Source organism: Trachypithecus francoisi, unplaced genomic scaffold, assembly GCF_009764315.1.
Source record: "Trachypithecus francoisi isolate TF-2019V2 unplaced genomic scaffold, Tfra_2.0 Contig00245, whole genome shotgun sequence".
NCBI lineage: Eukaryota > Metazoa > Chordata > Mammalia > Primates > Cercopithecidae > Trachypithecus > Trachypithecus francoisi.
This window is the reverse complement of record NW_022680524.1, coordinates 67,986-86,515: the sequence shown is the minus strand read 5'-3', so window position 1 is coordinate 86,515 and position 18,530 is coordinate 67,986. Positions and strand designations below refer to the sequence as shown.

The 18,530-nt window shown below is 42.4% G+C and overlaps 1 protein-coding gene across 1 annotated transcript in view; it reads right to left on the bottom strand.

Annotated features, from left to right (window-relative positions):
- The window catches only part of SLC9A7 (solute carrier family 9 member A7), a 66,645-nt gene that overhangs the window by 9,958 nt on the left and 38,157 nt on the right, over positions 1–18,530 (bottom strand). Inside the window, 2 exon segments of the mRNA XM_033207528.1 lie at positions 10,285–10,348; positions 14,731–14,790. Of these exon segments, the coding sequence (XP_033063419.1) occupies positions 10,285–10,348; positions 14,731–14,790 (124 nt within the window).

The window sequence follows — 18,530 nt, the reverse complement described above, 5'->3', positions numbered from 1 at the left end:
GCCAAAATTTATTTATAGAGAATATTTTTAAAAGCTTTTTTAAAAGCAACTTTCCAATCCCCATCCCCAAAGTAGGCCTGTGGAAACCACATTTTGTTGAGTATCCTGACAATCTAGTTAAGGCTTCTCTGTGGTCCTCACCCAGGGACCTACACTGTGCTCCAGGTGGTAAGGTACTTGTTTCCCCACCAGTTTTAGGAAGGTGGGATCAGTGAGCAGGGGAAATGAGCTCGAACTAACAATTCTGTTATTTTATCTACCCTCAAGTAGCAAGTTCCTTGCTACTTTCATGCCCTTCCGATTTAAACATCCCCACCATGTAACTTTCAAAATAACCTGCAAAATCAAACATTCATTTAAGGTTTAGGAAATCTGTTCTGTGCAAGTATCAGAAGTAGCACAGTTAATATAAAACTCAGATCGACTGCAGCAATTTGAGGGTACTACTGGGGCTCTGCAAGCACAGACTGCTTGTGAAGCTGTTATTATCATCATTCTCTTTAATATTACAGGGAGAGGCAACTCCGCAAGTGAGGGACAACTGACAATCACCAAATACAACTTGAACCAAAATTACAAGTAGTTTTAAATCATGGCGAGTGTAAATTCTACCTGCAATGGCAACACCAATAATTAATCAAAGATCTTTGAGAAGCACATAGACAAAAAGGAGAGAAATTAGCAAGCACTATTTATTAATACACTCCTAAAGTTTCCAACCGCAAAGATATTTTTAAAAACTGAATCCCCTTGGTATTTCAGGAATGTTTAGTGATGGATATGGAAATAGCTCAGTTAAATGGGCCCTTCTGTGATTCGGGAAATAGAAACAAGGAGAGACTCCAGAGACCAATCTGATTTTACGTTTTTATAAATCATGTGGAAGAGAGAGAGCACACAAATGCCTCCATTTGCAGGGTGACCGATTGCTAACCCAATGACAACTCTGGAAGATTCCAAAATGTGACATGACTGAGTAGAAAAGTAGCAGATGACTTTTTTGATAGGCAAATATATAACGGAAAAAATTAAATGGTTCTTTATAAAGTAATAGGCTCTAAGCTCTCAGTTCTAAGTGCCTGTAGAATTTTACTAAGGAAAAAGCACAAAGATAAACATCATCAGGAAGGATACTATAAACCATCAGGCACAAAATGAGTCCCCCAAAGTCAGTTTCTTCTACTTCTTCCCTTAAATCAGTGATGAAAACAATGAATCCTACTCTGTCATCTTAACCTCTGCAAAACCACAAAGCATTTATTATCACCGGACTACTTAATTTCTTGCCATTTAATCTCAAGAAAGCTACAAGAACCCCTGAACTTAAATTAAAAAAATAAAAAAAAAAAAAAAAAGCTACAAGAGACTTATATAAGCCCCAAAAGAGACAATTAAAATGAGTAAAGCAAGGGAATGGCTTCTATTTGACAGCAAACTAACAAAAGGTCTTCTCAGGCTACTGAAAGATATGCCTGCAATCCATGAATAAGATAAAGTGACCTCAGACTCCACAGCAAATCCCGAAATGTAAGAAACTAAGAGCCAACGCTTAGAGGCTACAAGGGGTAAATTCAGGACAAATCAAAAGTGTAACTTTGTGAAAAGGGTGTTAAACAACTTCTTATTCCAAGAGATGGTGCCAGAAGCATGATTAGGTACAGGAAGAACTTAGATAAATCCACATATGGTGGTTTTGGGGAAATCAGGGCAGTTCTGTGGGACAGAACTAATTTTTTAAAGCTGACCCGGAAGACAAGCAACAAATGAATGCTTCATGACATGATTGGGGCTGCCATCACAGAGAAGCCATTGATAGCCCTTCCTGTGGGTCACTGTGGGAACAGGCGGAGCCTCCTTCCTGGCTGCACTTGGTGACTCTAGGATTTTCCATTCCTGTGCTGTCCACAGAAAAAGCAGACTTGCTCTCTCAACTCGTCTCTCCTCAAAACCTGGGTTCACACCTCATGTCTTTAGCTCAGGCAACTTCTAGAGCCTGGAGCGTTCTTTTTTTCCCCTCACCTTCTCCCATCCAGAACACCTACCTGGCTAACCTCTATTAATCTTTCAAGCCTGTGCAGAAGCACGGCTTCTCTAAGAAATGTTTCAAAAGCAACACAGCACTCCAAGAAGTGTAGGTGTGGATATCACAGGCTCTCTCAAGAGACTATCTGGGTCCTAGACTGTGCCGCTGCCATTGCTTTGCTGTGTGACTCTGGGCAAGTTACCTAACCTTTCTGTGGTTCAGGATCCTCATCTGTAAACTGGAAATATTAATAATTACCTACCTCTAGGGGCATTATGAGGCTGGAATGTTGTGATAGAACAAGAAATATATATCTGGTTTTTGTCTGACACAAAACTCCTAAAACCCTTGGAATTTCCTGAGTAGATGGGGTGGGAGGAACATCTTTTTTATTAATAATAAGCTCCTTTCAAGCACACCTGAATTTATGCTAATAAGGTGACTCTTGAATGGACACTGATTGCCAGAGAAACCAACCATGTAATTAGAGGATTGGGACTTTTAGCTCCATCCCAACCTCCTGGGAGGGGAGGACTGGGGATTGAGTTAATTATCAATGGCTACTGATTTAATCAACCATGCCTATGTAATGAAACCTCCATAAAACCCTAAATGACACAATTTGGAGGGCTTCCAAGTTGGCGCCACATACTCCCATCCCCATCCTTTGCCCTATGCATCTCTTCCATTACGCTATTCCTGAGTCGTATCCTTTCTAACAAACTGGTAATGGTCAAAGTTGTGTTCTGTGAGTCATTCTAGCAAATTATCGTACCTGAGGAGGGGGTGGGAACCCCCCTATAGCCAGTCAGTCTGAAGTACAGGTCACGACCTGGGACTTGCAACTGGTGTCTGAAGTGGGGAGAGTCTTGTGGGACTGAGTCCTTAACCTATGGAATCTGATGCTAACTCCAGGTAGGTAGTGAGTTAAACTGTAGGAGGTCCAGTTAGTACTCATTGGGAATTGGAGAACTGGCTGGTATAGAAAAAGACCTTACATATTTGGCATTACAAGTGTTGTGAATATAGAGAAAAAAGGTTTTATTTTAGAACTGTAAAAGATTTTTCATTTAAAGAACTTAGGATGGTGTCTGATATGTGGCAGGCACTCAACAAATATTGACTCATTATTGTTTGCCATGTGACTTTTTGTGCTGATTAAATATTTGTGAAATAACCCAGAATCTGGCATATAGTTAGAGTTCATATTACTAATTAAGTTCATTTCCAAAGACTGGATATGTAATTTCAAGCACATATTTGTTTGGGGGGAAAAAAAAGCCTAGTCATTAACATCATTTGGCTATCTTGTGTGGCTTTTTACACAAGGAATTTTCATCTTTTTACTGACATTATTAATAGAGAAGCCCCTTCAAGAAAATACCACCAACCCTGCTTATTACCATTTTTTGAGCATGTAACAATGAGTGTCTATTTCTTCTGCATTCATTAAGCACCTACTATGTGCCAGGCACCATGCTGGGTGCTGGAAACACAAAGAGGAATATAACTTAGCACCTGGCCCTCAAGGAGCACCCTTTCCAGAAGGTCAAGGTGGCGGGGGTTGCGGTGGGGGGTAGGGGTAGGGGAGACAGACAAATACATATTGACTGACAAATGTAATGAAGAAAAAGAAAGCTGATTAAAGAACTGGGGAATAGCAAACAGTCCTATTTTTGAAATGCTTTTTCTAAAATGAATGCATAATGATATCTGTGTAGAGTTACATTTCATTCCATTCTTACATAATATTACAAGATGTTTTAAAAAGTTACGGTCATTACACTAATAAGAACAGCTTACTTTTTTTTTTTTTTTCAGGGATGGAGCATGTGGTAGGCAGAATAATGGCCACCTCACCAAAGCTTTCTACAGCCTAATCCCTGGAGCCTGTTACACTACCTGGCAAAAGGGACTTTGTGGATGGACTTAAGGTTATCCCGGTAGGCCCAGTACAATCATGTGGGCCCTTAAAAGTGGACAAGGAGGGCCAAGCATGGTGACTCATGCCTGTAATCCCAGAGCTTTGGGAGGTTGAGGTGGGCAGATCACTCAAGGTCAGGAGTTCAAGACCAGCCTGGCCATCATGGCGAAACCCCGCCTCTACTGAAAATATAAAAATTAGCTGGGCGTGGTGGCGTACACCTGTAATCCCAGCTACTCAGGAGGCTGAGGCACAAGAATTGCTTGAACCTGGGAGGCGGAGGTTGCAGTGAGCTGAGCTCACACCACTGCACTCCAGCCTGGGCAATAGAGCAAGACTCTCTCTCAACAAAAAAACAAACAAACAAACAAACAAACACACACACACACACCACACACACAAAATGACAAGGAGGGCAAAAGAGTCAGAGGAAGCAATGTAGTAGAAGAAAGGGCAGGAGAGATTCAGAGCTTGACAAAAACTCGCCCCACTGTTGCTGGTTTTGCAGCAAGAACACATGGAACTGAATTCTACTGACAACCTGACAACCTGAATGAGCCTGGAAGTGGCTTCTCCCCAGAGCTTAGGCTTGCCAACACCTTGAAAACCTGGAAGCAGAGAAACCAGCTGAGCCCACCATATACCTGATCTACTGAACTGTAAGGATGACAAAACTGCATTGTTTTGGCTGGGCATGGTGGCTTATGCCTATAATCCCAGCACTTTGGGAGGCCAAGGTGGGTGGATCTACCTGATCTACTGAACTGTAAGGATGACAAAACTGCATTGTTTTGGTTGGGCATGGTGGCTTATGCCTAAAATCCCTGCACTTTGGGAGGCCAAGATGGGTGGATCACTTGAGCCAAGGAGTTCAAGACCAGCCTGGCCAACGTGGCAAAACCCTGTCCCTTAAAAAAACAAACAAACAAACAAACAAAAAACCCTATTGTTTTAAGTCACCAAATTTGTGGTAATTTGTTACAGGAGTCACAGACAACTAATACAGAGCAGAGGAGTAAGTAAATGATGTCACTTGATTTGGGCCTGATATGCTTTTTTTCTTTTTCGGAGATGGAGTCTCGCTGTGTCACCCAGGCTACAGTGCAGTGGCGTGATCTCAGCTCATTGCAACCTCTGCCTCCTGGGTTCAAGCGATTCTCCTGCCTCAGCCTCCCAAGTAGCTGGGATTACAGATGCCTGCCACCACGCCCAGCTAATTTTTATATTTTTAGTAGAGGCGGTGTTTTGCCATGTTGGCCAGGCTGGTCTTGAACTCCTGACCTCAGGTGATCCACCTGCCTCAGCCTCCTGAAGTACTGGGATTACAGGCATGAGCCACCACACTCAGCCTGAGCCTGATATGTTTTGGCTCTGTGTCCTCCCCCATAAGTCTCATCTCAAGTTGTGATCCTAAGTGTTAGAGGTGGGACCTGGTAAGAGGTGGCTGGATCATGGGGGTAGACTTTCCCCTTGCTGTTCTTGTGATAGTGAGTGAGTTCTCACGAGATCTGGTTAAAAGTGTGTGGCACTTCCCCCTTGCTCTCTCTCTCTCCTGCTCCGCTATGGTAAGACGTGTTTGTTTCCCCTTTGCCTTCGCTATGATTGTAAGTTTCCTGAGGCCTCCCAGCTATGCTTCCTGTACAGCTTGCAGAACTATGAGTCAATTAAACCTTTTCTTCATAAATTACCCAGTCTCAGGTAGTTCTTTATAGAAGTGTGGGAATGGACTAATACAGGGCCTTTGTTATATCATTGGGATAATGGGACAATATTTCTCAGCAGAGGGTAATAAGAGGGTTTAGAAACGGAATCAGCCAGGCACAGTGGGCTCATGCCTGTAATCCCTGCACTTTGGGAGGGTTAAGATCACTTGGCCCAGGAGTTTGAGACCAGCCTGCGCAACAAAGCAAGATCCTGTCTCTACAAAAATATTTTATAAATTAGCTTGGTGAAGTGGCACACTCCTGTGGTCCTAGCTACTCAGGAGGCTGAGGGAGGAGGATCCCTTGGGCCCAAGAGGTCAAGACTGCAGTGAGCTGTGATTGTACCACTGCACTCCAGCCTTGGCATCAGAGGGAAACCCTGTCTCAAAACAAAACGAAAAAATATCGGAGTCAAGTCTCTGACCATGATACACAGATAATTTTCTTCCCTGCTTAAAACTCTCCAGAGCTATGCATTGCCGATATCAGGGCTTTTCTAATGGTAAAATGTACACACATTCCCTGGAGACACTGTTAAAATGTAGATTCTGCTTCAGTGGGGCTGGTGAGGCCTGAGTGTCTCCACTATCTTGCTTCTGCCACTCTCCACCCTCGCCCTTTATCACCTTGTCATCAAGCCCTTCAGGATGCAGATTCATCTATCTTGTTGCAGATATTTTCCCAGAACCTGAAAGTATGTCTGAAACAGAACAGGCGCTCAATAACTATTTGTCACATAAATGAATAAACTGATCTTGGCTCTGAGTTTTTAGAAAACAGAAAAGGAAGAGCAGAAAGGGAAATCAGGGGGCAAGGGAGGCATTTGGAAGCACAAAAAAAATGGAGGGGGGGCGGTCACAGAGTAGCAATTGGAGGAAAGGCACCTCTGCAACTGTTTGAAGTTAAAGGTTTAGGTGACAGATTTACGGGTGTCAGATTTCAGCCTGGAGAAACAAAAACAAAACAAAACAAAAACAAAAAAAAACGAGGAGAACCCAGAAACAAATGATTCTAACTTGCTCAGAAAGTCATATATGAACGCAACTATAAACTGCTGATTTTCTACAGTTTTCACTACATACACACGGACACACACACATATGTGTACATATACACAGGCACTGGTGGTTTCCCTTCCTCCACACTCCATTAATATCTGGCTTGTGACCTTGTCCTGTTGATATGGTAAAACTGGGATAAATTCAGATTCACACTGTCAGCTGCTCCAAAGTGGCCTCATCAATGAGTGCTCTTCTGTAAACTCAGGGAAGGAAGTGAATGATGTGTCTGCATGTGCCGCCAACAGAAATCTCAGCTGTCTGGTCTGGCATGAAAAGTCCCCCTGTTTAATGGGGTGGGAGGCCACCCCCAGGGCTGGGCAGCTTGCCTCCAGCTGGGGTTGTTTTTGTTTTGGTTGCAAAGTCACCAAGACCTCCAGAGAAACAAAGCAACTGAGTTTTTTTGGTCTTGTTTTGTTCTAATGAGTCAAACTTGCCAGGGACACAAAGCTGAAGTCTGCCCACAATATTTTTATGCTCTCCCCACATGAAGCAAAGTTCTAGCCAACAGCTCCCTTCCTTTTCCCACATGAGCTAATATTCTGTAGCTCCCTAGCCATGACTCTGTTTATAGCCTTGGGCTTCAAGACTAGCGAGGAGAATTGTGCTCATTATAAGACATGCCTTCCCGTCAAATGTCACTTTTTTGTTTGTTGTTTTTAGGACGATCATTTAGAAAATGAGGTAAAGAGAACTGCCCTTTTTTTCTCTGGTAGAGAACAAACATCTGGACTTTCCCTACCTCTGAGTTCAGTTTCATGACAACACTGAGCATGTGACCTGGATCTATTTCAGGGGAAACTGCAAGAACCCAGGGTTTCACCCAAAAATGAGAAGCCCATTTATTTCTGTTTTCCTGTTTCTCATGACCACAGAGTGCAGCGAACCCTGCTGTTAGTGGCTCACTCGAATGAGGAGGTCAGACCAGGAGGAACTGGAGAAATAAGGTCCTCTCTGCACAAGGGCGTGAGTCATTTCTAAGAGGGTGTCCTGGAGAACCAAGCTTGAAGTTTGCATGTTTTCCCCCATATGACAGCAATCTTGAAAACCTTTCAAAAGGTCAGTGGAACTGACTTTGAGGGGCCCTCTGCGTGACTGTGTGTGAGGTTTGGAAGGAAGGAGGTCAGGGGAAGCTGTGACACAGCTTCTGGCTAGGGCTGTGGCAAACAGGGTGCCATTAGGAGTACAGCGTGAGTGGCTGCCAGCCCATTCACAACACCACATGTGCGGTGCTCTCAGCCCAAGGGGCCCTCTGGGAACTGACAGGAACACTGAGTTCATCCATCCAGGCCCATCCAGGGAGGTTCCTGAGACTCACTCCACCTGGGGGCGGGGGCTATTTTAGCTGTCACTGTATGGACTAAATACAAGAACCCTCAGCACTTTGGACCTGCTGCTTTCTCACTCAAACATTTCCACAGAAAAGTGACAGTAAGCTTGTTACTGAATCTAATTACAAGCCCAGTGTTCCCAATGTGCGGGGCTTATGTGATACATAGTAAGTTCTACTACATGACCAGCCAAATCCTTTCACTTATTTCCTGTTACAGATGCTTGAATGCAGAGGTAGGAGCAATGGGAAACAGCAAAGGGGGTGGGGATGTTTTGAATGGTCCGGAGCAAGATGAAACCTCTCCAAATCTTACGCTCCAGCTGCTATTGGCCTTTTTTTCTTACAAAATTAATGTAGACTGGCCACAGTTCTGTGGAGGATGCTTTAGAATAGGGCAGCCATATCCTACCAGAGCCATTATCTTCCCTTTGGTGAAATAAGGACGTACATCATGTTTTCCCCTGGGGTTTTCTCAGGATGCGTTTCAAGATCTCCCAAACTGTTATACTCTAAATTAGCTTCAAGGTGCTCAGTTCTTGAACTCCTGTTTTCTAAAGTCCTTAATCAAAGCTAGAGTCAAACAGCAAATTTTCAGAGAACTTCTCATTGAGACCACATGTTCCCAATTGACATAATGGCCAATTCTAAGATCATCTCAAAGGTCTTCTGGAGCTCATTAAAGTGGGCGCCAAATCTCCAATGAAGCTTATTGAAAATTCTTCCCAAAGTGTCTAGAACTTTCCAGGTCATGGCTTTGTGTCCCTTGAGCAGGGACCTAGAATGGACATCAATGCTATAAACGCCTTATCAGGCTGTGGCCACCCTTAAAGAGAAAGAAACCACAAAAGGCTACAGTGGCACCCCATTGACCCCCACACAGCACCACATTTTGCCAGCCTTATTAATCTGATTTAGTAGATGGAATCATTTAGAAGATCCTATGGAATCTGAAGTCTGCTGCAGACTGGATTTAGGATTAAGTGCAATGATGAGTCAGATTCAAAACTGACTGGAAAAAAAAGAATAGGGTTTCATGGACAACATACACATGTGGTCAGTAAAGCTGCCTGTTGCACACTGCACCTCTCATTCCCTCATCCACCCAACAAACACCTATCTGGTTCCTGTATGTGCCAGCCACTGTGCTCAGCACTGGTCATTCAATGCTGAATGACATAGTTATTGACTCCCAAGGTCAAATAATATATTGGTAACACATTTCTGCCCCTATCATAACTCTCCTTTTCCCACCTTGCCTGCCCAGGTCATGGTGACCTGGGTAAAGAGCCAAACCTAGAAACAAAATCATCCCAACAGCTGCACAACAGGGATGATATGGCAACCTCAAATCTTGTCTGCAAATTTGTTGATACTCTTCCCATCCAGAGGTTATGGTCTCTATCCCCTCCCATTGGATCTGGGCTGGTCTTAGGAATGCATTTCTAAGCAATAGAAAGCCATGGAAGTGATGCTGTAGAACTTCTAAGATTCATTCAGAAAAGGTCGTATAGCCTCTACTTTGCTTGCTGGGACATTTGCTTTTGGAACCCTGAGCCATGATATAAGAAATCCAACTACCCAGCAGCCACCATGCTGGCAGGCAGCTCAGGCCACATGGAAAAGCCCTGCACAGACATTCCTGTCAGAGGTCCTTGTGGTTGGGTCCTTCCAGCCCAGGTGCCGGACATATGAGTAAATGAACCTTTGCATGATTCCAGCCCCAAGCTCCTGGTTTTCCCACCTGAGACCCTGGACTTCATGGAGCAAAGGCAAGCCGTCCCTACTATGCCCTTTCCAAATTCCTCACCTAGAGGATCCCAGGCCCTGGAGGAACAGGAATGCCTTCAGGCACCTGATGTCTCTCCTTTCTTCCTCAGATCCCTGGACTGGAGAGTCAAATCGTATTGCTCTCTTTCTCCTGGGCACCACTGATAGACTCAGAACCAGTTGTAGAACCAATATCCACTATTGAAAAGTGGGGAGTCAGGACTCTTTCTGGCGAGCTCACACCTTTCATAACGTTGATTAAGAACACATACCCTGGGGACAAATCCTGGCTCCATCACTTACTCTGAGATGACTCAAACTCCCAAACTTCAGCTTTTAATCTGCAAAATGGGGACAGCAGTACATACTTCATAAGGCTGTTGTCAGGATCACAATGAGGGAATCTAGGTAAAGTGCCTGGCATGTGGCGAATGCTCCAATGTCTTCCCCGGGAAGAAGCATTTCTTGTGACTTACCCCTTGTAAGACTTGAAAGCTGTCATTGTTGGGTGGTGGGTCTTGATCGGGGTCAACACCAACTCTGAAAGTCACCAGGGAGAAAGACAAAGAGAAAAACAGAGAGTATTAGCTTGGCCCATGGTAGCCATGCAGGCTGCAAGTAACCCGGAGGCTGACCATCTTCCCGAAGCATAAGGAGTGGTTAGCTAAAAGGTGAGGAAGGCTGTCATGCAGAAGTCATGAGAAAGAGGTTGCATACCACTTCAGATCCCAGAGAGTCAGAGGGGCAATGAATCCCATGTGCTTCCACTGTAAGCAAGGCCTCTGGAACACAACACATGCTGGAAACTGTCCACTTGCTTTTCTGCACCAGGTGGTCCCACTTATCAAAATGTGGATCCCACTGCACTGGGCCCTTCCTCTGTGCTGCTTCCTCACTTCTGCCCTGGTCTGCTTTAATTTCCCTAACATTTTGTTATCAACTTTTTCAAATATACAGGGAGATGTTGAAAGACTTTAGCGTGAACCCCTATATACCCACCATCACTAGATTCTACCATTAACATTTTACTGTATATTCCTTATTACCTATCTATCCATTTCTCTATCACCCATCTTACTTTTTCTTGGATGCATTCAGATAAAGTTGCAGACATCAGAATACTTCCCCTAAATACTTCACATGCATGATTGACAAAGTGTCTCTCGACCAAACTTTCGTCAGGCTCCTAGGAATTCACTTCCCAACTAGGCACTGACTTTTGGGCGTCCATCTCAGCATAACCCAATTTTAGTAAGAGGCTTGCTAAGTTGGTTTGGCCAGAACCCAACATCTGATTGGGTTCTTCATTCCCCCACAATCCCTCAGGTGACGTCTGATTGTCTAAGTTGGTTTGGCCAGAGCCCAACATCTGAATGGCCTATCCCCAACATCTGATTGGGTTCTTCATCCCCCCACAATCCCTCAGGTGATGTCTGATTGTCTAAGTTGGTTTGGCCAGAGCCCAACATCTGAATGGCCTATCCCCAACATCTGATTGGGTTCTTCATCCCCCACAATCCCTCAGGTGATGTCTGATTGTCTAAGTTGGTTTGGCCAGAGCCCAACATCTGAATGGCCTATCCCCAACATCTGATTGGGTTCTTCATCCCCCACAATCCCTCAGGTGATGTCTGATTGTCTAAGTTGGTTTGGCCAGAGCCCAACATCTGAATGGCCTATCCCCAACATCTGATTGGGTTCTTCATCCCCCACAATCCCTCAGGTGATGTCTGATTGTCTAAGTTGGTTTGGCCAGAGCCCAACATCTGAATGGCCTATCCCCAACATCTGATTGGGTTCTTCATCCCCCCATAATCCCTCAGGTGATGTCTGATTGTCTAAGTTGGTTTGGCCAGAGCCCAACATCTGAATGGCCTACCCCCAACATCTGATTGGGTTCTTCATCCCCCACAATCCCCCAGGTGATGTCTGATCCCCTTCGCCTGTCTTCAGCAAGAATCCTGTTGGGTCAGTTTAGCCAGAATCCCCCTTGCCCCTGATGTTTCCTCTCAGTACTTCTCCATCCACTGACCCCTGTTCCTCTCCCCTGCTGCAAAACCCCATCACAGTGGTCCCTATACCAATCGTGATGGTCCTGAACAACATCTGCCTTACTGTTTTAATATATATCAGAATAACATTTTCTTTAACAATATCATTAACTAGAGTCCTGACCTGCTTTCAATCCTGGTGCCCCTATACCCTCTTGCATCAAGATAGCCTTGAGAACTCACACATTTGAGAGCAACAACTAAAGCCAGAAACAAAAAGCAAAATGGCAAGACTGATTTATAACAAAAACTATAGAAGCACCAGGGCAGTTGTCTTGGCTTAGTAACATACTAACTGGCACTCTATGCATCTGGTAATTTTTTTTTATCCTTGCACCTTCCTCATTCTGAGGCAGGAAACTGTGCCATGGATGACATGGATAACACTCAGAAATGGGGGAGAGAAAAAAGATGCCAGGAAAATCCTACATCTGCCATGGAATTTCCAATCTTCACTGCAGCCACTTGATATCAACCAAGTCTGAAATGCAGCCCAAACTCCTGACAGCAGAGAACCTAAAAGGACCTTCTGGGCCCTGCCACAGACAGAGGAGTGTGGGGAGGCCCTTGGAGTCTCTTGGAAGGCCTTGCTACTGATATAAGTGCAGAACAGGAGATTTCTAAGAAAGGAAACAAAGAGCTGCTTCTCAGCTTGCTATTGCTTAAAAAAAAAAAAAAAAAAACAACAGATCGGGGCCGTGAGACACAAATAATATTCTGCACTTTTTTCGCCTTTTCAAGGCTGTTTACTTCAGGGCGATTTAGTAATTACTTTTCTGGCAAGGTTGAGGCCTCTTGGACCAATCCCCAAGGATGACACCAGACCTTGTGGCTTCCTACAAAGAGCCCCACCCTTGAAGCAGAGCCCAGAACCAAACCAGTCTCTGGGAAGAGGAGGTAAATGAATGGGCCAGGGTGTTTTGGTGTGGAACCGGGCAGCAAGAAAGAACAAGCACAGGATTTTTTTTTTTTTTTTTTTTGAGAATTTTTTGAGACAGAGTCTCACTCTGTCACCCAGGCTAGAGTGCGGTGGTGCGATCTTGGCTCACTGCAATCTCTGTCTCCTAGGTTCAAGCCATCCTCCTGCCTCAGCCTCCCGAGCAGCTGGGACTATAGGGATGTGCCACCATGCCTGGCTAATTTTTGTATTGTTAGTAGAGACGGTGTTTCACCATGTTGGCCAGGCTGGTCTCGAACTCCTGACTTCAGGTGATCTGCCCACCTTGGCCTCCCGAAGTGCTGTGATTACAGGTGTGAGCCACCATGCCTGGCCCAGGCACAGGATTTTAATTGCAGCTTTAAAGCCTCAGAAGACTTTAGGGTCCCCCAACTTTCTGAAATTCCTAGTGTCAGGTCACTGTCCACTTTATGTATCTCTTTCCTGATCTGGTATAATGCTTTTGATCCAGGACACCGGAACTTTTTTATGCTGTTTTATTAGATCTTATTTTAGCATTCCCTGATATATCAGGGCTAAGTTCCTAAGAACACAAATGACAGCCTTTTATTCCAGAATGGGCAGAATTATCTTTATTTTCATTAGGAAGTAGACAAATGTGGACATCCCACACTAAATGAAAAAATAAAGCAAGCAAACTGATGTGCTCATTCTGGAATGAATAAATACCCAAAATTGATAATTTCTCTGCTGGTATAATTTGTCCATTCTGATTAACAGATAAAACGCCATAAAATCTTGGAAAGTTTAGAAGTATTCTATTTTAATTAATAATTTTTTCTAAAAAAAAATCCCTGAATGGTCAAGGTTTGAATAATTTGAGGAATATGAGACACACATCTTCATATAACACCTTGACCACCATATCATAATCTGAATTTGCTCATGTCCCAAGTCTAATAACTTACACTTTGCCTGAAGGACTTTCCTTCTTGAAGGCATGCTTCAAAGGAAAGGGTTTCCTCTGCAATTTAGCTGGTATCAAAGTCAGTCTCCAAAAATGAACATGTGTGTGTAGAAAGAAGTCTGACTTCAGTGAGCTTAAATACTTAAGTAATTTCATGTGAGTCATTACAGTGCACATATGGGGCCTGGTGATATCCCAAGACCCATGTCCCACTGCTTTCACCACTGCCCTCAAGGAAGTGAAATATTCTCACAGTGCTGAGGACAGAGTTGAAGCCTATTTTGCATTTGATTTATCTATCAGCACCGAGAATCAGATCAGGAAGAAAACATGCCAATTAGAGAAACAGAAAGGAAAGAAGAAACATTAAAGTTTGTACTTTGCCCAGACATCACCACCCTTAAGCATAGTTATATCATAAACTTGGAAGGATACTAAGAAACAAACTGCATTAGAGGACTCTTTATCTTTTTGGTTAAACATTATTCATACCTTCTGGTTCACCACGACAAGGCACAAGTACACAAATATGTATTCTGAAAAACTAAAACAGCAGTGATATTTAATTAAGATGGTGTAAGCCTTACCCCAGTCATGGTTGAAATATGAGAATTCTAGTTCTCTTTATGAATTAAGAGGCTTATTTACTAGATCATAAGCAGGATTTTGTGGGGAAAGTGTGGCTCTGAAAATGAGCTGCTCTTAACACTAAGCTCAGTTGTACAAAAAGGAAACACTTGACAACTCAGGCTTTGTGTTGGCAATACAGTGCCTAAATGTGGGGAAAGCAGACAGAATCCCAAGAACACTGACACATCAATCAGCCCAGAGGAGGGGTGGAAAAAATGATTAGAATTGACTCAACCTTTTGCACCTTTACTAAAAGGGGTGGGGGTTGGCATACGCAGGAAGGAAGAGAAAAACAGTGTAAAGAGAAATATCTGAGGTTAGAAAGAGGAGAAAAGCCAGGCCCGGTTAATTTTTTCTGAGAATGCCCTTGTGTCACCTGAAGTACTGCCAGTGGTGTTCGTTCTGGTCCTCTTCGGAGGGCTCCTCAACGCCAACTCTGGGCAGCAGAAGAAGGGAATGTGAGTGTGACAGGGACAACAGGAGAGCCAGGAGCTCTGGGCAAATGATCTGGACCATGTCCATGAGAGAATATTTCTCACTTTCAATATAAATCCATATCCTTTCTTAAACTGTCCCCATCCTCTAAAACCCAGAGAGGCTGAGAGGCCACTAAATTTAAATTTGAAGCAGCAATATCAGGAGCCAGGTCAAATGAGGATTGATCAGGAATGAGGATGAGCCTCTCAAAATATAATGTAATAAAATCAGAGGATGAAATACACCTCATAGAAAACAAATTTACATTTTTTTTTGCAAATTCATCTGTTTATAAAGCAAGATACCAAAAATAGAAAAAAAGAAATTGTTGCTTAAATGTTACACATATTTAAAGTGTTTACATATATTTTTACACATATTTGACAGAAAGAACAAAAAGCATGATATTATTGAAAAACAGCAACAATACTTAAGAAGACAAAGATGGTCTTTTTTTTCAGACAAGCACACCATGTTGTACATAGGATCAACCTGAAAGTCGGGAACCTCGCTTCTGCTACTCTCTTTAGCGTGTAGCCTTTTGAGTTGACATGGTCCACCTTCACCTTCCTTAATAATTTCTGGGTTACTCAGAGTGCATCTGAATCTTACTATCATGTTGGAGCAGGGTTTCGTAAACTCAGCAGCACTGACATTTCAGGTCAGATAATTCTCTGTTGTGGTGACCCGTACAGTGCACTGTAGATGTTTAACAGAGTCTCTGGCTTTCACCCACAAGATACTAATAGCAACCTCACCCACCAAGAAGCTGAGGTTTTGACCCCTTCCTCTTGTTGTGGCCAACTAAAAACATCTCCAGATACTGCCAAATAAATGTCCCCTGGGGGACAAAATTGCCGTCAGTTGAGAATCACTGCACTGAACCATGTATTCTCAATGGAGGCAGTATCACCCTCCTGGGTATAAAAATTGGTTCTTGTAGGTAAAAGAAAATACTTAGATATTACAATGGTTTGTAGCCCTCCAAAGTGCCACAGCACAGACAGAGAGGCATAGCAGATCTGTGATATTAAAATTTCACTGGGGGAGGTAATTGAGGAAAAAGTTTTAAAGGCTCCTCAGCGGTGACAATAATGAAAAAAAGATTGAGAACTACTTCGCTAGACAATGCCCAAATTCTCATGTTACTATATCCCCTGACATATGCAAGTGAGGACACGATTCTTCTTAAGGTGGTGCTTTTAGTTACACGTTCAGAATGTGACTTAAATCAGACTCTATTACTACAACATTGAAAAATTATAGCAAACACCAGAAGAACAAGCCAGATTCCTTAATGTAAGATTCATTGTCTCTTCAGTAATAGTATTAATAATAGTAGCAGCTGTAATGCTATGATTAATACTATTAATATAATAACAGCTAAAATATACTAAGTGCTTATGTGTCAGATGGTACATTGATGAGAGAATTCTTCATTGCATTATTTATTACATTTTATCCTCACACTATGACTGTCCCTATTTAATCAGTGAGGAAACTGAGGGATACAGGTAAAATAAGTTGCCCAAGGTCACAAAGGTAGAAATGGTAGAGCCAAGATTCCAACTCAGGCTGCTAGACTCCAGAGCCTCAGCTCTTCCTCTTATAGGATATTGCCTTTGATTACAAGGTGGCATCTTTAAGGTCTTTTAAAATATCCAGTTGCAAGCTATTACATAAAGAGCTCAGGGCTTCTCCCTGCCTTTATTCCTTATGTTATCTTGCAAAGAGCTTTATTATAATTCTCAGTCTAACAGGATTATGCCAAGTAGAGCATTCTTACTTGTCCTTGAATGATTATATTACTACACTCTGGAATGTGAAGGTTACAGTTCCTTTGGCCACCTGGGTGTATGTCGTTCCACCGCCCCCCCCCCCCCACCCACTATCTCTACCGTTTTGTGTGTGTTACTTGAAGCTGAGGACTCCTAGAAGACAGCCACCATGCTGTCGCAATGTGGTCAGGACACACACAAGGCTCATCAGCCAAAATAATCCCACGATCATTTTTTAAGTTGCTAAAATTACATCCTTTGTCAATAACAACTCTTAAGAGACTAAGAAAAATATTTTGTTTTAACAGAAAGCAATTTGCACATTTTGCCATTATGTTTTAAAATACCAATCACAAAACACCAATTTAAAAAGATAAATTGGATTTATGGAAACCAGTGACCTGGCTTTGGATGTACAGTTATATTCATTTTTATTTTATACACAGACTTGAAATTAGCCATAGTAAGAAACACAGCTAACTCCTATTTATGGTGAACTCCAAGAACCACCCTGGGCTTCTGACTTCTGAGCAGCTACTTAACAGTTCATCAGGGCCTCTATCAGTAGCCTGGAGAAGTAAGGAATAAGAAGGTACTGATCATATTGAGGTCACGGGGTCAAAATACCAAATTGAACTTCAGGGGGTTTCTGAATCAATTTAGAATAAGAACCTTAGTTACAGAAATGATTCATGGCCATCACACCACAAGCCACAAGCTAGAAAAATTAATCTGTTTTATTACCCTATTTCAGAGGGAATTTCTTTTGATGTAATCTCTGTAAATGTCAGTTTCTACACTTATGTAATCATTATTTATACACATCTGGAAAAATGCAATGAGCTGACACAATATGTATTTTTCAGTAATGGCATACTTTCCTTCATTGTGCTGTCTGGATAGGGTCGGACAGAAGGAAGGAAATGATAAAGATAGAAACAGAAATCAACTAAAATGAAATTAGAAAAACAATAGAAAAAATCAATGAAATAAATAGCTGGTTCTTTGGAAAAGATCAATAAAATTGGCAAATGTCTAGCAAAATTGACCAAAAACAGAGACGATATATCAAAAATGGGATATCACTGTAGACTCCACAGACATCAAAAGGATAACAAGGGAATGCTACAAACGACATAAACTTGACAACTTAAATGAAACTGACCAATTTCACAAATCACCACAAATTACCCAATATGAAATAGGTCATCTGAAAAGCCCTATAACTAATAAAGAAATTGGCTCCATAATGAAAAACTCCCAAAAAAGAAGTCTCCAGGCCAGATGGTTTCACTGGAGAATTGTACCAAAAGTTAAGGAAAATAACACCAACTCTACATAATCTCTTCCAGAAAACAAAAGAGTAAGGAACATGTCCAACTCATTTTGTGAGGCCAGATTACTCTGATACCAAAACCAGACAAAAGCAGTATAAAAAATAAAGAACTACTGACCAATATCCCTTATGAATACAGACATAAAAATCCTTAACAAAATGTTTGCTCATATAATTCAGCAATATGTAAATAATATACCACATCAAGTGGGGTTTATTTCAGAGAAACAAAGCTGGTTCAATATTTGAAAAGTAATTAATGTAATTCGCCATATTAATAGGCTAAACAAGAAAAATCATATGATCATATCAATTGATACAGAAAAAATATTTGATAAAATTCAATACCTGTTCATGAAAAAAAAAAAACCTCTCAGAAAACTAGCAATAGATAGGAACTTCGTCAACTTGAAGATGAACATCTACAAAAACCCTGTAGCTAATAGTATAGTTAATAAGGAAAGACTGAATGCTTTCCTTTTTTTTTGAGATGGAGTCTCACTCTGTCACCCAGGTTGGAGTACAGTGGCCTATGATCTCAGCTCACTGCAAGTTCTGCCTCCCGGGTTCATGCCATTCTCCTGC